The 20542-nt window shown below is 40.0% G+C and overlaps 2 protein-coding genes and 1 pseudogene across 6 annotated transcripts in view; 1 reads left to right on the top strand and 2 right to left on the bottom strand.

Annotated features, from left to right (window-relative positions):
* GRM3 (glutamate metabotropic receptor 3) overlaps window positions 1-8263 on the bottom strand; it is a 237490-nt gene extending 229227 nt beyond the window's left edge. Inside the window, exon 1 of the mRNA XM_082472476.1 lies at window positions 7678-8263. The gene's annotated coding sequence lies outside the window, so the exon portion shown is untranslated. The remainder of the gene's footprint in view (window positions 1-7677) is intronic.
* Window positions 1-20542, bottom strand: part of LOC309666475 (protein ILRUN pseudogene) — a 725371-nt pseudogene that overhangs the window by 158581 nt on the left and 546248 nt on the right. The window lies entirely within an intron of this gene.
* Window positions 1-20542, top strand: part of LOC309665798 (uncharacterized protein) — a 437009-nt gene that overhangs the window by 114288 nt on the left and 302179 nt on the right. For 3 of the 4 annotated variants that reach the window (XM_082472531.1, XM_082472530.1, XM_082472529.1), the window contains exon 2: window positions 17774-17894. In XM_082472531.1, the coding sequence (XP_082328657.1) occupies window positions 17774-17894 (121 nt within the window). Of the gene's footprint in view, window positions 1-8310; window positions 8391-17773; window positions 17895-20542 lie in introns of those variants that run through there. The other variant, XM_082472532.1, reaches the window with a different exon arrangement.

The following is a 20542-nucleotide window of genomic DNA, read 5'->3' as shown; positions in this document are numbered from 1 at the left end:
CCCAGTATTCTTCATTTTAAGTAGACTTCAAGGTGATTCTGAGCTAGGCTTTTCTGAGCAATAATTTGGTAAACACTATTTACAGCGAGGGGAGCGGATGATAGTTGTTTGCGCACCAACTGGGAGGGTGGGAAGGGAAGGGCGAAGGGGAACTGCTCTGAGTCTGTCTCTCACGGTTCTTTCCCTCCTACTTCATACATCCCAACCCTTTCCCTCTGAGGACCATACTTATCATCATTAGATGCTACACCATCTAAGGTGTAGGTAGATACACCCTACCTACACCACGTAGCAACAAATACACATTTAGAGTTTTAGAAGGAAAAAAAGTGGGGAGGGTAAACACTCTATAACACCTCAGTGGCTTTCCTAGCAGGGAGTCATTTGTTCAATAACTATAGGAAAGATTGTTTTCCTCTCAAATTTCTGCGTCATGTTTGTTCAGGAAATCATAGCCATCGAAGGGCTTTACTTAGGCAAAATTGTGAAATAGGTTAAAAATTATAATTGTTCTTTCTGCCACTCTCCACCAAACTGGAAGAAGTTAGCTTTTCTGAAAAAAAATGAACCTTTAAATCCAATGTGTTGGAGGGTTGGTGAACTACATGGACCTATAAATATATAGTCATTTGTATTTCTTGGGTGAAATACTTTAGGTAAAATTCAGAGAACTTAAGGAACGAAGACAGGTACTGGAAGAGATTCTTTTGGAGGGAGTTGGGGATTTAACATTCTTTAAAACATCTCTCCCAAGGGCAGGCCTTGAGCAAAATCTATGGAGGATATGTGTTAGGATCTAAGTCCCATGACTCGACTCCTTATTAATTCTGAAGGGAGGTATGGTCTGGCCACCAGTATATCTGGACTTGACAGAAATCACTGGGATTGATGCATTAGCAAGTAGAGGGTCTTTGCTTTTTTAGGAAAAATAAGATGCTTCAAAATAGAAAGTGTTAATTATATTCTCCAGATCTCCTTTTCTCCTTGAGACATAAAAATTCCATTTCTGACCTTGTAGTGGCATCTCCCAAATTGGCATGTATTTTGACATATTTTGTGAAAGCAGTTTCTGCTATGTTATATTCACCAACACATGGTGCATGGAAACTGTTAAGCAAAATACACAATATTACTAATAATCTATCTGCTGTGTATTATTAACAATCAGAAGAAACTGCCTCCACCAGATGGAGGGACAGATCTGTGATATCCATTTATGATTTATGTCCATAAAATACTCTAGGGCAAATCCCAAGTCAGAGAAAGACCTTCAAGTAAAGACTCCTATTTCAGCTCTTTGGTTGTCTGAAATGAAATACAAATTCATGCAACCAAGACAGCAGGTTTTCTGCCTGTGGGAAAGCACCCAGGTCAGAGAATCACGAGGTCTGTGGGTTTTCCCAGAGCCACCCTACTGACTGAGCCTTTGGAATCTCTGGCAGGTGGCTTTGCGTCTCTTGTTCTTAGGGTGTTTAAAATTTGAAACCCTCGAGCCCTTCCTTTTTCAAGCTGTTGTCTGTATTATGAATAAATGCCCAAATGTGTGAAATGCTGAGAGTTTCTTAGATACAGATGAATGACTATTTCAGCTGGGTAAACAAATTTCAAATTTGTACTAGTCTACAAAACATTTTTACCAGCTCATTTTCTTGGTGGGAAGTAGTTAGGTCATAAAGAGAGAAATATCATCATTTTACCCTTAACGAGCCGAAATGCTATTCACCTCCTGGCTGGCTATTTGTGAGACTGTATTCTTGCCACCTGGATTTAGTTGTGCAGATTGCAATATTCACTGAAATCAGGCCCTAGGAAGTATATTTCTCTCACATTTTCACACCTAATGTTTATTTCTCAGCTTGTTAATAAACCTATCTCCCCCTTAGTTCTAGTTAACTGTAAATAATTTCTTAGTTTATTTCTTCTGTTTGTGTTTCTTCACCCTTCAGAAGAGATTGTGTCTCTCTGGGGGAGGAGAGAGGCTGAGCCTGTTGAATTCTGTTCCGGATTCCATTTCTCTCACCATGTCTGTCTGTCTGTCTGTCTGTCTGTCTGTCTGTCTCTCTTTTTTAACCAAAGAATGTTCCTCTACTTGGAGCTCAGAAAATATTTGGTGAATGAAATGAAGTCCCACATAAAACATAAATTGGGAGGCAAGGTAGCTTAGTAGTAAATAGAATAGGACCTGGGATAAGAAAGTTAAGTTTTGAATTCTAGTTCTTGCCTTGTTAACTATCCGAGCTACAGAAAATGTATCTCTGGGCCTCCATTTCCTCTTCTATTAATTGGGGATCATAGCACCTACCTCATAGGGTTTTTGTGAGTATTAAATCAGGTAATGCAATGTTTCCGCAGAGGTCTCAGAACATGGCAATTTGTCAATAATTATCTATTATTATGACAGTTTCATCACCTTACAACATCTGGCACAGTGTCTCCATAGGGTGATAGAATATCTATATATGGAATTTAAAATCTAAATACATCTTTTAAGTGAAGGAACAGACTTTTTTGTTCAGTTGATAATTCCGGTAACGTCTTCTCTAGAGTGTCAAGTTTGATTTTTGGAATACCTTCAACATGTTTATGAGAGTTTGTGTGTGTTTTCTTATTTTTTTTGTGTGTCCCCATTTGTATGTCCTGAATCTTGTTTTGCTTATACTAGGTGCTTAATAATATTTACTCACTGGTTGCTTCCCTATTAGCTACCTTTTCTTTAATGTAATCTCTTTTTACGGTAATCTAGTCAAAATGTTACACTCTTAATACTACTCCCATGCTACATATATGCAAGTTGTGATTTTTTTTTCAAACTATGTGTCTAGTATCACGGCTTTGAAATTTTCTCTCTGTCTGGTGCATACCTATATTCTTCCAACTGAATTTACTGAAATGTCGTGTGTGTGTGGCGGGTTGGCAAAGGCAATATTGTGCAGAGGCAATGATAGTGAAGTAAGTTCTAATAAGGACTAAACACGTGAGATTTCTGTCGAGATACCTCGCTATATATGATTTTATTTCCAAGTATGATGCTTTCGTCTATGCTTATATAGATTCTCTTTGAATGTTTTCAAGATCTTTTTCTCTATTCTGCTCCTAAAAGCTCAGTGTACGATTTCCAGCTCAATAAAAAGATTACTCATTTGGTGGGGATATTATACCTTCTGTGTAGACTCAGACTTCTTAGAATGCGTCTGTCCCAGGGAGGAGTCACAAGCATATTAATGGCCTACTTTTCGTATACCAAGAGAATCAATTTCCCCTCTGTTTCTAAGGAAAATCATTTTGAGGGCACTCGCCACTCTGTGGTAAGTGGCACTATAAAAACACTTTGGGGCTTCAGAAGAGAGAATACTGGTTTTAAAGTTATTTGTTCCATGCTGTCTAAGTTTATCCCTCTAAAGCTATATTCAGTTTTGGAATGCCACTTCTGCTTTTTGTTTCCTTAACAATCCACGTAAATGTTTCTACTTACAATCTTAATGATCCCCAAGCAGTAAAGGAACAGCACTAAGTTGTGTTTTTAGCTGCTGATTCACCTCCCTCTTGATTCGCTATTTTCTGGACTTGCCAAGTGTAACCCAGGAGCTGATTTCCTGATTCCTATCACTCTTCTACTGTCTGGCAGAACTTGCCTTTCAATGCTTGGGACTTGAAGAAACAGTTGAGTGGGTTGGTGAGTCTACCAAGATATTTGCTCGAGACTCTTAAGGAATCCTACCCAAGGATGTCTTGGAACCAGATTGTAAGTGAACAAAGTGAAAACCTGTTCCTCTCTTGCGGTTATTTCAGGCTTTTCTATTTTTAAAGTAACCTTCACATATGGTACCTCCATAGAAATCTAAATAGATTCCATATTGATGTATGCATGATTTGAGCTTACTTTTCATGATACAGCAGAGTCATAAATTCAAGCTTAATTCTGCTGGCTTTTCAGAGTGTTTTAGTAGGAAGGGGCTGCTGTATTCTAACAGAATTGCTCTATCATGTTAATGTATGCATTTAACTATCAATATAGACACTATTATATTCCTAGCACATTCTATTAATTATGGAAATCACTTTCATTTCAATAGTGGAATTTACATGCCAACAGCTTCTGGGGCTCAGTGGAGCGTCAGACCAGCATGTCACAGAACTCCCTTGTAATGTGGGTGTTGACAGGGTTCTGTTGACATCAAATTTGCAATGAAAATGTCTCATAAATGTGCATCCACATAGAACATTACTTATCTCAATATTCACGTAGGTCATGAATGTCAGAGATGAAAAGTTTTCTCAGACTTACATTACTAAAATAAATTATTGGGAATGTATAATCACACATATACATATGAATGACCTGAAAGATGTGTCTTAAATATTTAGAAAAGATGTGCAGATATAAAACTGTCACCTTTGTGTTCTCTCCTGTAACTCTATAAAGCTTTTGTATTTTACAAGTCGTGTATAAAGGGTGGATGAAGACTGTAAATCAGGCAAGAGAATGGACTGGTCCAGAGGGGTTATAATAGGGAATAAGTAACAAGATCAGATGGGACCAGAGGAAAATTAGGCTGAATATCACAACAAAGTTTTTGATAGGGAGAACTCTTAGACTGTGGAATAGTCTTTCAAAGGTGCTAGAAGAAGTCATTACGTGAGCCATTTAAAATCAGGCTGCACTGAAGTACTCCAAAATATGGTGTGCTATGGGGACCAAGTCTACATTAGAAGAAGAAGGAGGGGGATGACCTAATAGTTTCTACCTTCTCAATGATGACTATGATTGTACTCATTTTATGTGTACCGTCTTGGTAGATAATCTTCTACAATTTTATGCTGCTTCTTGGGAGCAATTTCAACAAATTCATGTAATGCAGAATTGGATGCAGTTAGCAGAGTCTCTGGAGAGACAAAAATGCACACTAAACTCAGTGTAAAATAGCAAAGTGAGACAACTATGAGTAAACATTACTATTTTTTTGGGGAGTAAACCCTGGAGAAACAAGTCTTACCCTGGAACTCAGGCCATATTCAAACATGCGTAAATGCATACTGTGCTGGCTTTCAATGGAGATTAGGTAGTAATTTTCTTTTGTTTAATGGTATCTTGGGACCATGTTGAGTGCAGGACAACAAAATGAAACATTTCATCCCCAAGATAATGGGCTATATTTTGGCAGGAGGTAGCTACAACCCTGGAGAAAGAAATCAAGTATGATTTTGTGACTGATATCTATTAGAATGGACAAGAAAGAGAAAATGGTTTAATTTGATAAAAAGAGCTTGACATAAAAGGAGAAAGAGAAAAAGTTACCCAGGGAAGTTGTAAAAATGTGATTGCTGGGAATCTTTCAAAATAAGACTGTCCTTGCTCTGTGTGGTTCTGGTTGATCACCTGTCATGAAGTAGAGAAGTGAGACAGGTGACCTTTTGCCAATTATCCTATTTCTTTCATTCAATAAAAATATTAATTTAAATTTGATAAAAAATAAAGATCACTGCATTTTATGCTATCTTTGCATCTGTTTAACTTACCATTTTAATTGCAGTGACATAAAATCAGAGGTGGGCTCATTTTGATGTTTGGTAATTGTAGGGGTAAATCATCTGACTTACCCTCATTTCTTTTCATGTGTACACTGCAGCTTTTAAAAAAGACCATAGAATATATTTTCATTATTTGTAATATTTTCTTTTTTTGTAGGCTTCCATACCTTTTCTCAATGTATTGATTAGATATTTCTGAAGTCTGAAAAATCCCATTCAATTAAATCAAGAGGTGACTCTCTCTCCCTGTCTCCAAATTTTATCTATTCCTTTTGTTGGCTTACTTTTCTGCAAGTTGAGTTTCACATTTCCTTGGCATGAATCTAGCTCACAGAACAAGAGGTTTTATGAGTAGGGTTTTGTTTTTGGGGGGGAGGGGCTTATCAATTCTAAAAGTTATTTTTACCATTTATCATTCTTTTTAGCCCAATGAATGTAGATACTATGAAATTTTCATTGTCTTATTTGTGAAAATATAAATTTCAAGACTTCTCCTGTTTCCATCCTGAGCACCTGTGTTACTCTGAACAGAAATCAAGACAGCCTTAGGGCAGGTCTATTCAAAATACCCAGGCACTCCTGCTGGGTGATCAGAACTTGAAAGGATGAACAGCTAGAACCTACAGGTGTGAGAAATCTTTGTAAATACCAGACACTCACATGATGGAAGGGAATAGATCACTTTATTAAAGTCTGGTGTATAATACTTCCAAAATCTATTCAAATTCTATTGGGCTGTTTTGAGGAAAATGTGCATAGCACTATAGAAGTATTAACAAATAGAGTATCCTAAACATCTTTGGTAGGAAGTGTGTAATCTACCTGAGTTTAGGGTATTGGCAGTCTAAATGTTTTTGTCATGCCTATATTACATATATTTACATGAACAATTAGAGTCCAGGTAACAGCCTTAAAATATGTGATCAGATAAACCAAAGCAGACTTAAATTTAGGAAAATGAATAATATTTCTCTACAAATCGATGCTTTTTTTTCTTCCAAAGAAACAGAACATAGCTCTAATGAACACTTCTAAGATCATGTAGCACAGATAAATTTAAGCAAAGAAACAAAGTAATGAAGTGCTTCTGAGATCCTTAACTCACACTAATCTCAACTTTGAATATACTGATATGTAACTATCTCGCTGTGTATGTCAAACATATCACTATTCAAATAGCAGTATAAATAACTTTATTAGTAAATTAGCTGAGCACTTGAGCACAGACCATTAGAAGTATACAGTTTTATTGTTTGTTATTAAAATTTACAATGCTTTAAAATACTTAAGAGGCAAGGGCATGTCCCCTTAAGATATCTATCTGAGAGTGCTACATCTTTGGGAATCTACGTTTGCTAATCCAGGGAAGGAACTAGAAGGAAATCTAAATGCAATCCTTAAGAAACAAGCTTATTGGATATATTTCCTAGTCTATTTCTGGATCGCGAATCTCCCGCCCTCTCTGAGTTATCTCACTGTCAGATAAGAAACTGGAACAGGATCGATGAAGAGATAGGCTCGCCGTCTGGCTTTTCGATTTTTCGCTCAAGCCAAAAGGAGCAAAGGACATCGAGTTAGGGATCCCTGCCAAACGTGCTTGCAGGAGAGCAAACCTCTGGCCGCCTCTGGCAGCAGAGCGTCTCGCAGAAGCGACGGGGACCAGGACCCACTGACCGCTGCCCACCTCGCCTGGCAACCTCGCGCCCACAGGAAACCGCCCTTGTGGCAGCCAGTCATCGCACGGTTTCCAGTGCACAAAGCTTACGGAATCCCCGATTAGAAACCTATCCTGAGCCCAGGGCAGGGCTGGAGGTGGTTGGCTGATGAGACTGCACTCCCTGGGCGTCTGCGAGCGCCACTTAGTCCCTCCACCTCTCCAACCCTGGGCACCCTGACCGCAGGTCTGTGCCCTGAGATCTGCCTCCCTCCCAGAGACACAGACGAGAGCGCGCGCACACACACAAACTCTCACTCACGCACACCCACCTTGCCTCTGTCCCCCATCCTCACCACCCCCGGCAGAACAGCAGGGACTGGTCCGAGCTCTGCCTCAACTTTCCCGGCTGAGCCTGCGCCACGCGGCCCCCGAGCCTCCGCGCCCTCACTGGGCGCCCTCCAGAGGGGCACGTCCTCCTCTGGGCCCCTTACCTCGAACCGCCAACTCCCGGCAGGGACTGGAGCTGACCGTGGTGGCAGCGGCGGCGGCCGAGCCTGCACCCGGGCTCTGGCTCATGGTTGGTCCTCCTCATCCGACACAAAAGAGGTAGCTTGCCGGCTTTGTCTTTCCCAATCCAAGGGAGAACTTATTTTGCCCCCGAAATGGCCAACTTGTGCGCGCCGCTTCCTGTCACAGTGCCCCCTGCCCCCGCCCCCTCCAGGCTGCGTGCTGGACCAGTGCCTGGCGGTAGAGCCTCCAGGCTTCGAGTCAGTGGGGAGTGGGAAAAGGCAGGGTGGGAGGAGAAGAGAGGGAGGAGGTTGGGAAAAGGGGGGACCCAGTGGTCTTCCGAGGAGGGGAGGGGGAGCGCTTCCCAGCCGAGTGCCTCTCCTTCTCTGCACAGGCAAACCCACTTCCCAGGCTTGGAAGCAACTTTCCTTCACCTTGGCCGGGCTGAATTCTTCGCATCTAATTGGGACTCTCGGCAGAGGCACGGACCTTCTGGCATTCTCTCCTTCTCATTTTCTCTTTCTCCTTTCCTCCTTTTCCCTCTTCCTCCCCCTTCCTCCCTCCCTTAACAGGGGTGTATCTGCAGAGTCTTCAGTGAGCCAGGGTACCTAGACGAGCAGATTATTATACAGAAAGCCAGGGCGGTTTTGCTGGCTGCTTCACGTCTGTTTGAAATCCTTAGGCAGTGCCTGCAAAGGTTGGTGAATTTCGGAGGGGTTGGGTGAAGGGGAGTGGGGCTGCAGGGAGGTCGTCGGCTCTAACTTTGAAGCTCTGCTAGAGCTCTTGGCCTGCGGGGGAACCGGGGCTGTCAGCCCTGGAAGAACTCTCCTGTGGTCCCCGAGCAACCGGAGGACCGCATGCTGGAGGAGAAAGAGGGAGCGAGCCTGGGAGGCCGATGTGCAGCTCTGCCCCACACGCTGCTCAGCTGCACATTGCGAGCCCCTGGAGAGGGCTTGTGCAGAACAATCTCTGGGTCAGGCGGGAGGGGGACGCTCCTGTTTCCTAGCAACCCTCATCAATCTTTTCGGGGTATCTCCCTCTGAAGGAATTCGATTGGACAGCCCCTGGAGGGAAGCCACGCCCCTTCAAGAATGCTGGGCTGCTGCTTTTTCGCATTCTCCCAAATTTCTTGGGTGGAATAAGATTACAGGGGAGTGCTGTATAATCTTCCTTCTTATCATCCGATGTTGCCACACCGCCCGCTTGCAACGACCCTACCCCCCCCCCCCGACGCCCCCCCCATTAGTCCTTTTCTAGTCCTACTTGTGGTTAGCAGGCACAATGCTTTCTACAGAACCTCTTCTTTCTTCTTAAAATTAAATAAATAAAAACCTTAAATCGGTGACGTAGGCACAAAAGAGAAAAAGGCACACGGAAATAGCCTTAATAGGCTCCGAGCTGCAGATAAAATCCTAAAGGTAAAATTCCAGGCATCTTTCTATATTTAGAAATACATTGTGTTTAATTTCAAAAATCGAAACTTCACTGTCATTAATTTTTCCACCCTGATATACTAACTTTGTGTTCACCAAAGACTGAGTTATATGTAGCCAGAGACAATTCAACTTAATGCTGTAGTGCTACATTTATTCTTTAATATTTAATGTTAACTTGTTAAACAACTGCCTGCTTTTGTAACCCAGCCAGAACATCTAAACTACAGCAACAATTTTACCACTGATTCTTGTACAGAGCCAAGGATATTTAGAAGACATGTGTGCTTGTATATTCCATTGTGAATGTCACTAAAACTAGAAACTTGAATGTATTAAAAATTAAAATGTTATTAAATAGTGAAACTCTAAAAATGCTAGAAGTTCCCCTTCCAACACCATTCTTTGTGGAATGCAATAGGAGTGCCCAAGTAGAAGCAAAATCACTCTTCCTTTGTATTTCATTACTTTTATCTTACCACAAACACATTTGACTTTCATAAGAGAGAATTTCACAATGTCTTTCCAATAGACAACTGTACATCAAGGAGCAATGACACAACAATGGAGAAGATAAAGGTGTATACACTGCAAGGGCTTCGGATACCCACAGAGCCACGTTGGCAGCTTTTTTTTTTTTTTTTTTCTGGGATGTTCCAGAAGATACCCTTTTGCCTTTCCAAGAGTTTATCAGAATCAGCTGAAATTGAGAGATCTGATTTTTTAATCTCACTGAGAAAGAAAAGTAGCTGTGTTCGCACAAAAGAAAGTACTGATGTATATGCTGAACTGCATTACCATAACCTCTGTCTAGGCTGTTTAATACCCTAAGGTTGGTGATGTGTAGCAACTGAAATCCTGAAGCAAATTATCAATCTGTGACCTATCAGATTGTGACCAATCTGAGATCTGCCCTTAGAGACACTTTCCCTTTTTCCTCTCCCACACATGCACAAAGAATTGATGAATGTAAGAGCTTTTCAGCCTGGTAGAAGCATGATCCCTGAATTTGAATCTCTAATTGCCATCACTTCCTAGCTTTGTGACCTCAGACAGGGTTACTTAACCTCACAATATCTGGGTTTCATCATCCGTAAAATGTGAATAATAATTTCTCATCCCTCAGAGTTATTTTGAGGAGTAATACCATGTAAGCTGCATGCAGCTAACTATTAGTTACTATTATTGGTCTCTAGTTTGTAGTTAACCACTGGTATCTTAATTGTTGAGCCATATATAATGTTTAATTGAAGGCAGTTAGTCTTGTACTTTAATTCTTCCTTTTTAATTTAACTTAAATTCATCATCAACTGGGAACATAGCTTTAACTTTTAATGTTTATTTGATGTGTGTGTGTGTGTGTGTTTGTGCATGTGCACGTGTGTGTGTATGTTTCCAAGTTCCTTTTGAAAGCTTCAAGGGATGGAACCAAAGTACCACTTCTAGCTAAATGGCATGCCAGTTGGGAAATGAAATCTCTCCCTTTCCCCCATCCTCCCTTAAGTATTCTAGCTGGGCCCCAGTTCTAAGCAATTCTAGTCCCCTGTTTTAAGTACCTTGGTATAGCATGTTTATCTTTATCACATTTTTTCAAGTCAAACACACGCGTTTGGACATCTAGACCACTCTTTCTAGTTTATACTTTTTATTAGTTTAATTCATTTTTACTAATCCAACTGTATTTATTTGAATGATTAATCAAACCTCACTTCTGGGATAATGCCTTTTGAATATGGCCCATAAAGCGTACCATCCTTCATTCAGAAAGAACATTGAGAGTCGACGTGCTGTCATCATTAGTTACAAATTAAAATGCCTTCCATGTCCCCATTCTGATCACTCTCACTAACGTTCCTCTTGGAGTGAATGTCCACTGATTGGCTCAATTTAGAAATCCATTTCATTGCCGGTTTCTACTACCAGTCAGCAGTGTGCAGTTATTTCGATTCATATATGGCGTGTCCAGTTTGTCTGGAACAGTTCTGGTTTACATCTGTCAGCTCGGTGTGTTCACAGTGCTCACTTTGTTTCCCCAAAGTGTCAGGTTTGGGCATTAAATTATATGGCTACCTGAACCCTCTAATCATCTGGGCAATATCTCTTGCCTCAGACTTCCCTTGCTCATCTGCCAAGTGACTGTGAAATTCCTCTGTGTAACTCTTTTTCCAGAATAGGACTGATCAGTTCTGGAGGCCTAATACACATGTCTCTGTAACTACATAATACACATATTTAAAATATTAAAATTTACATTTAATTTGCTTATAAATATTCCTTTTTTCAACTTCTTTCAAAATGTTTCTCCTTGGATCTTCTGTAAATTCTGATTTTAATTACTGTTACACAATATAAAAACGAAAACATTCTAGTCTTAATTTTGATTGAAGCTCCAAGGCAAAGGGTGCCCACTACCCCATATTCCAAAGCAAGAGTTGCCAGATGCCCTGTGCTGGATGTGAACGAAGTATCTTTAAACCATGTGGATTACAAAAGAGTTAAAGTCCAAGAAGCTGAGAGAGGTAGGAAATTGGAGTCTAGAGAGTTTCTGGTGTGCTCTAGATGTGCAGGTAGAGGATGTGTGTGTGGGGGGGAGGTTATGTACTGTCTCCTCACTTCAACTCCAGTGAGGGGTGCTGCTGCTTCATGGAAACCGTTGCTATGTTCCCCTGGAATTAGGGTGATGTAATAGATTGCTTTTTAATTCACAGCAGAAAAATATACAATGCAAGAGGCTGGGTGTAGATCTGTCTCCCAGAGGGTTGAAAGAAAAGAAAGCTGAACTTGGCAGGCAACTGCACTGCCACCTGTGACAGGTAGAAGGGCTGGGTTTTCTATGCACTACGTATGCGGGGAGTGAGCACACAGGGCAGATGTGTTTGCTTAGATCCTAACCAGAAGGGCTTGGTGGAGAAACTTTGAATGCCCTGTAGACAGTCTGCGGAGGGCACAGGGCTGCAGCTATGTGATTGTGAGGTTGTGCTCTGCAGAAAAGCACCCAGTTGAAGGGTGAGAAAGAACTGCTTGCCTAGTGCTTATGTGCAGGGCTGCATCAACCTGGTGGGAGGGTGCTTTCTGCAATTCATCAATCTGGAGGAGGCACCTTTTCCTAATTCATATACAAGGGGCTGGGCGAAATCTGAAGGTGACGTACAGATACCCAGGGGCTTTAAGTAGGGTAGTAAGTGTCCAGTCACGAAAGCCTCACCAGAATCAGGTCACACTCTGCAATGAGAAATCCCCCCAGAGCCCAAGGGTCTTCAAAGAACTGATTAAAATGGGATTAGAAAGGACAGCTTTAGGGCTTCCCTGGTGGCTCAGTGGTTAAGAATCAGCCTGCCAATGTAGGGGACATGGGTTCGAGCCCTGGTCTGGGAGGATCCCACATGCCGCGGAGCAACTAAGCCCGTGCGCCACAACTACTGAGCCTGTGCTCTAGAGCCCACGAGCCACAACTGCTGAGCCTGTGTGCCACAACTACTGAAGCCTGCGTGCCTAGAGCCCGAACTCCACATCAAGAGAAGCCACCGCAATGAGAAGCCCTCGCACCGCAGCGAAGAGTAGCCCCCGCTCACTGCAACTAGGGAAAACCCACACGCAGCAACGAAGACCCAACGCAACCATAAATAAATAAATAAACAAACAAACAAAGAAAGAAAAGAAAAGACAGCTTTGAACACTTACTAAACCCAGGAAAAAGCAGTGCTAAATGAGCGCTGCTCAGATAGGACTTTTCTTGTCGGGCCATGTCTTCCATCTCTGACCTGTTGGACTCATATCCTGATTGGGGTGGAGGGAGGCTGAGAATGCAGAGCTGGCTGAGCGGAGAAGAGACAGCCTGCCGGGTCCCCTTGCAGGCCTCCCTCCTGCTCCCGCCGCTCTCCAGTGCTGGACGAGAGGAGAAACTTTAACTCAGATGGACATTGGAGTTTTGATCATTATGTGGAACCTAATTCTATGTGAGTTTAGTGGGTTTTTTTGTTTGTTTGTTTGTTTTTGTTTTTTCTTTTGGTACTAAAGAGAAGGAAGGAATTTTTATCTGGGAACAATCTAAAAGTCAAAGCACTGGCTTTCAATGACATCCAAGGGGATAGAGACGAACAAGCTCCATAGGCAAGAAAGGCAAGGGCAGTGGTGAGAAAAGAATAAAATTGTTTTTGTGGTGCATTCTGAAACTCACTTGTTAGGTATATAAATGATATGAGCAGTACTTTGGGTTCTTTTGCGTTTCCCCCTGATTTTCACAAGGGAAAAAGAAAAATAATCCTTGGATATTTATTATGTGTTTCATTTTTGTCCTGCATATTGTATAGTTAATAGCTGAATTAAGGTTCTAAACTTGAATGTTCAAATATTAAAATACCCATCAACCACAAGTAGCTTCTTTGGAAGATTTTAATTTTTAGTTATTAGAATAAATATTCATAAAAATAAAATAAATTTTAAAACAAAAATAAATATTAAAAATAGTAGATTCTTTGAAGATACTCATCACAAGAAATTCAAATACTTGTTTCTTTGTCTTCCTTATTATTTTTTTTTTAAAGATCTTATGTGGCCAATTTACTAGTTGTTTTTTTTAAAATTAATTAATTAATTAATTAATTTTTTTGGCTATGTTGGGTCTTCGTTTCTGTGAGGGCTTTCTCTAGTTGCGGCAAGCGGGAGCCACTCTTCATCGCGGTGCACGGGCCTCTCACTATCGTGGCCTCTCTTGTTGCGGAGCACAGGCTCCAGATGCGCAGGCTCAGTAGTTGTGGCTCACGGGCCTAGTTGCTCCGCGGCATGTGGGATCTTCCCAGACCAGGGCTCGAACCTGTGTCCCCTGCATTAGCAGGCAGATTCTCAACCACTGCGCCACCAGGGAAGCCCTGTCTTCCTTATTAAACTGGAAGTTTCGCTATGGCTGCGTGTTTACCATTGTGTGCTGGTACTTATAGAGATGATGCGTGTGTGGAGGATGGGGGCTTGGAGAAGACTTGCTTAGTAGACATTTGTTGAATGAATGAATTAGCCTTTAAAGATTAAAATATATCGACTTTTAGAGTTGAGTAAACTGAGTCCTGGATATAGCATGTGTTCCCAAATTTCTGTGTAAGAGGAGTTTAGAATTGTTAATCTGGTTCATTAATCTGGTTCATTGATTGTTAACTTGGTTCACCCCCTTTATGAGGGGAGTGGATGTTTGTGCAATCACTTATTTGTCTCAAATTCCTAAAATTTCCTGACATGTTATAAAGCTTAATAGGCACCTGATCAATAAAAGATTACATGGTTGGAAGTCCTTCCTAGGGATTTTGTCTGAATTCTGTATTTTCATGACAAGCAGATCGTTTTTAGTTTTAGGTCTTTTTAAAAGTAATTTTTTTGGGGTGAGCAGGGATACTGGGATCTGATGAAGGTTATGAGCTTTATAGGTTAATGAAAGCCTCTTGGCATAGCCACAGCTTGGGGGAGTTAATTTATACAGATTATTTGTGGTTAGAATCACTCCTTTTACTCTGGACTCATGACTCCAGTCTCAATAAATGATGCAGGGTGCAAATGCTAAAAGGAGTTCAGAAGAAGGAAAAACATGTGAACTGGGTTTACCTTGTCACCTATAAATTTAAGCCCAGAGATGCTGGCAAAGGTTTACAGCGTAAATCTTTGGTGATATTATTTATTTTGGTCTTGTGTTGATTATTTCCTTGCTGAAAATTGAAATCTATTTTTCATACCTGGAAGCGATGATATTCTGAGTAGGTCATCCCTAAGTCAGCCATTCAGTTCAGAGCAGGCTCCAATTAGTTATGTGTATATGTATGTATGTAATCAAGTAACATTCATTGGAAACTATCATGAGCCAAACACCAAGCCAAGTGCCTAAGATACCAAAGATAGAAGGTAGGAACTCTGCCCTTGAAGATTTCACTTCTGATAATGGTGAACAGAAATGTCAACAAATCATTAAAAATATGTGATGGAATATAAAAGAGATGTCCTTTAGGGGGAAGAGTGACCTAGTGGAAGTGGCCACTATATATTAATCAAAATGAAAATCCTGAGCTCATGGCCTTTGAATATAATGACTCACAACAAGAGCCTACTGTTCCACAAATTCTCTACTTCAAGGCTAAACTTTAAAATACATATGTGTGAGAAAGGGGAGAATATCAGTTAGAAATGCTTTTTGGTTGTAATTAACACATTGCCTAACAAACAATGGATTAAACAAATAGTGCTTTTCTAGTTTGTTTATTTTCACACATCAAGACTATGGAAATGGGCAGCTTTGGTATTGCTTAAGTGGCTCAGTGTTGTCAGGTCCAGCATCTCTGTTTTTTCCTTCATGTTGCAATATTGCTGCTCCAGCTCCAGCTATCACATCACTTACTCAGGAGGCAAGAATAAGCAGGGCAGCAAGGTAGCTATATTCACCCTGGGTGTATAGGATGCACGATCTTTCTCAAAACCACATAGTAATATTATCATTTATGTCTAAGTGGCCAGACCTTTTCATATGACTGCCCCGACCTACATATTAGGTTGGAAAAGTGTGTAATTCACTTCTCCATCCTCTTTAGTGTAAGGCATCAAGAAAGAGGGTGAATGGAATTGGCAGTTGGGTCAGCCAGCCAACAGTGTCTGACTCTGGGAATAATCTCACTGCTTCCCTCTTAAACCATTTCTATGCTGGAGATAGTGTTCTAGCCCATAGTCTAATTTTCTTTTAATTTTTATTGAAGTATGGTTGATTTACAGTGTTGTGTTCATTTCTGCTGTACAGGAAAGTGATTCATCTATGTATGCATATATACATATACTTTTTCATATTCTTTTCCATTATGGTTTAACACAGGATATTGTATATAGTTCCTTGTGCTATACAGTAGGACCTTGCTGTTTATCCATCCTATAAATAATAGTTTGCCTCTGCTAATCCCAAACTCCCAATCATTCCCAACCATTCAAGTCTAACTTTTGACTTGAAACTGGGGGACACGAATAGATCTATGGAAGAGAAAATTTTTGTAGTTACCTATTGAGGGTCTTCACTCCTTGGTCTTTTATAGGCTGTGGCCAAGTGTCCTTTTAGGGTCAAGGTCAACTGTAGTTCCTGTTACTAACTATCTTAGTACCTGGCTTATTCTTTATCTGAAAGCAATATGGATCATTTAAGATTTTAGGGCCTAAAAGTATGTTTCCTTTTAAAGAAAATCCTAAATTGCAATGCAAACTATTTGTATTGGTAGGTATATGTACAAATTCCAAACAATGATGCCCATTAGAGCTATCTGTGAGAATGTTCAGTAAATATTAAATGCACTTTAAGTATGCAAAAAAAAAAAAAGTTGTGTTGACTCCTGAAGCATGAATGTTGTGCACTGAGATATACCTCTAGTGGTTCTGTTTTGGGGAAGCATTCAATAATAAATATTTATCGAGGGCCTGCTCTGTGCCAGGCAATGTGCTATATGCTGAGTGTTAGGATAGATTAGTTCAATATAGCTCTGGATGTTAGGGAGCATATAGCCAGAAAAATGCTTTCAATCAATATAAGCTTTATTTTTAGGAAAGTTCCAACCATAGCCCTTATGACCCTGGGAGATGTTACAAGCTCTCAGGATCATATTTCAGGTTATTTTACTTTGATCTACAGTATTCTGCTTTTAAATTTATTTTACCTTGCTACTTTGGAAATATTCTTTTCATTAAAAACAAAAGCAAACAAACAAAAACTTTCTTCCCCTATCTCTATATTTCCTCCTTTAACCTTTTATATGTTTGAACAATAATAACTTCAGGTTTATAAGCACATTCTTTTTTTAATGTGAAAGTCAATGGACCTACTAGGGAAACCTTTTCCATAAGGAAAATCATGGTCCTGAATAATAAAGAATTTTTTTTGTCTGATCTAGTGGGAAGACAGCTTAAGAGAAGAAAGATTCTAGGTGGAGATACCACACAAATGTCAATGTAAGATGTTAAGATTTGCTGTCATTTCTAGTCCAGAATTTAATAAAATTAATTCAAGATTTCAGGAAAGTTTTTTCTCAGGCAAAACATAGTTTGCTGGAGTTACTGAGTCAAAACCTTAATTAGGCAGTTGTTTTTATCCTCTGGTTTAGTTTGGTAGTGGAGACTCAGTCACTGAGGGCATGACATTTCAACTAGATGCAATGTCAAATTAGTACTAGCATCTAAAGTCCATGCTGTTCAAATTAGAATCTCTCAGACTGAAAAGAAAGGTTGGATTAAAGTTTTGGAGGAAATGTTTATTACAATTATGTGTTAGTCCCAATTCTTTACTTTTGTGATCATTATTTTTCTTAAAGCATAATTATTTTGATTCTAAAAGTTGTAGAATTAATGTGCTCTTTTTAGTTGCAATGATTAGAACGTAGTGAAAAATTATGGTTCTTAAGTTTTGCAGAGAAGAAAGTGCAAATCCCGTTTTCTGCCTTAAATGAATTATTTTTATTCCTTAGAGTATTGCTCCAATAGTAAAGTTGCTCTTGCCCATCTATACTCTAAGAGTATGATTTCCTAAACTGATGTTCCAGGAGCACATATAGATCAGAGAACAGCTGAATAAGAACAGCTTATTTCTTGGCTTACCGAGAAGTCAGCTGATAGAGTGCTTCTCAAACTTTTCTTTCCTGCCCAGATCCCAAGATGATGTTCCAGCTGGTTGTCATTCTTGAAGGTGCATCTCAAGTTATTCTGAATTCTGTTGTCTGCTGTGACTCAATTCCTTTTTCTTCCACTGAGGAACTACTGGAATGCAGGTGAGTATTGGAATGAATTATTGAATATTTGGAATACTCCAATAATGGATATTGGAATGAACTATTGGAAGCAGGTGAGTAGGAGTGACAGTTCTAGGAGTGCCCTTGTATCCCTGCTAGTTGACATAGAAAGTAAAACATTCAGGCAAAGTAAAACATTCAAGAGCCTTGTCACTTTATCATAGAATAGAAACTATTGACCTCCCTTACTTTCTCTCCTACAGAAATAGTTGTGGTGAATTTGTGAATTTCATTGATTTACAATGTTGTGTTAGTTTCTGCTGTACAGCAAATTGATTCAGTTATATATATAATATATATTGTTCATATATATTATAATATATAATTATAATATATATAATATATATTCAGTTATATATATGTAATATATATGTATACACACACATATATTCCTTTTCATATGCTTTTCCATTATGGTTTATTACAGGATATTGAATATAGTTCCCTGTGCTACACAGTAGGACCTTGTTGTTTATCCATTCTGTAAATAATAGTTTGCATCTGCTAATCCCAAACTCCCAAATATTAACATTTTTCCTTTGACTAGGACTTCTGGTTTTTCACAATGCTTTCACGTCTAGATTTTACCTAGATTTAAACTCTTTGAGTTTTTTTTCTTAAAAAAACTCTATCCGTATTTTCTAGATGAGGAATCTAAGGCTGAGAAAAGTTAAGTGACTTATTCTAGGTCGTATAGCAAATGAGTAGTAAAACCAGAACTTCAGTCAAGCTAATGGATTTTAAATTCAGTATGTATTCTAAGATCCTAGCCTGCCTCTCATTACTCCTTATTCACCGAATGATGCTTTTCTGCTTCACCCATTTCACCACAAATCACCCTGTACTTATGGATACTCTACATTTAGGTTGTTCCTTATATGCCTAACCTTTAATCCCCTTCAAAATTCTGCTGAGTTTCTGTCTTTCACAGGGCTTTTATCTTTAGTAGCTTTGCCATGTATAAAATGTGTTATCAAATAAACCATCCCTACTAAGGGCTTAACCAGGTAATGATTTCCTCTCCCAGGTAAGTTTTAGCTTTAAGGAGTGATAGAATGAGATTCTCAGATACTTCGAAAATTAATAAGATTCTAAACCTATTGTGACTGTAATAATTGGGAGTATGTGGTGATAGATCTCTATATAATTTAAAATTAAATAAGCCAAAATTTTAAGAGAATTTTTTGGTTAATATCTATGATCTCCTCCTTCCCCCATGAGTCAGTCAACTTCATAATGAAGTACGAGGAAAGCACAGCGTCTGGAACATATTTGTTGAATGAATGAACTTCAACAAAATTGCCAACATCCTGCTTGGCCTGATAACCATAGAAGGATGATGTAGGACATATAAAGGTTGATATTATGACAGTGTAATTATAAAAACATGTGATTATTAGAGGTGAGATTAATTAGGTGTGTTTGTCAGGACTGGCTAAATTATGCTGGACTATTAACAATCCCCGAGCCTCACTGGTTTAAGACAACACTCATAGTACATGTTGATTGAGGGTTGGCTAGCTAGGAGCTCTGTTTTATGTTGTCCTTACTCTGGGATCCAGGCTGATGGGGCACCCACTTACCATATGGAACATTGCCAGTGTGGCAAAGGGAAAGAAAGATCTCTAGGGTCCCACGTCAAGATTTAAATGCACTGACCAGCAAGAGACACACATAAATTCTACTTACAGCTCATTGGGCAGAAGTAATCCCAGAAACCATAAGGGGGCCAAAGATGCAGTTCTATCCCGTGTCCAGAAGGCAGAGGACCTGGAACACCTGTTGAACTGCATTAATAACTACCACGCTGGAAAACAGTATTAATCTTGTGTGTGAGCTGTATATTTCCCACAGTAAAAATGAAGTATTTTTTTGAGCATTTTGTATGGGTCAGGCACTGTGCTAGTGGTTTACATACATTGCCTTCTAATTCATACAACAATCATGAGAGGGAGGAATTGTTATTACTTTATATAGGTGAAGAAACTGAAGTGAAGTGAGTTTAAGAGGTTTGCCCACTTAGTAAGTAGTAGGGTTAATGTTAGAGGTCAGGTCTGTCTGACTCCAAAGGTGATGAACTTGACAACCATGCAATATGCTTTTTTTTTTTTTTTTTTTTTAATTAATTGATTTTATTTTTTTTATTTTTGGCTGTGTTGGGTCTTCATTGCTGTGCGCGGGCTTTCTCTAGTTGTGGCGAGCGGGGGCTACTCTTCATTGCGGTGCACAGGCTTCATTGTGGTGGCTTCTTTTGTTGCAGAGCATGGGCTCTAGGCGTGCGGACTTCAGTAGCCGTGGCACACAGGCTCAGTAGTTGTGGCTCACAGGCTCTAGAGCGCAGGCTCGGTAGTTGTGGCTCACGGGCTTAGTTGCTCCGCGGCATGTGGGATCTTCCCGGACCAGGGCTCGAACCCGTGTCCCCTGCATTGTCAGGTGGATTCTTAACCACTGCACCACCAGGGAAGCCTCAATATGCTTTTATATAATACCTCTGATGCCTTCAGGCTCCATCGTCATTCGGCTATTTATTTGCTTTTTGTGGTCATTCTCATCAGGCTCCTGAATGTCCCTTTATCTGTAATACTGAGCTAGCATGCTTTTAGTCAACTGAAAGTTGAAAATCAGCA

The sequence above is a fragment of the Balaenoptera physalus genome, assembly GCF_965194825.1.
Source record: "Balaenoptera physalus genome assembly, chromosome: 8".
Taxonomy (NCBI): domain Eukaryota; kingdom Metazoa; phylum Chordata; class Mammalia; order Artiodactyla; family Balaenopteridae; genus Balaenoptera; species Balaenoptera physalus.
Note: the sequence above shows the minus strand (reverse complement) of the source record. Positions and strands in the feature narration are given on the sequence as shown.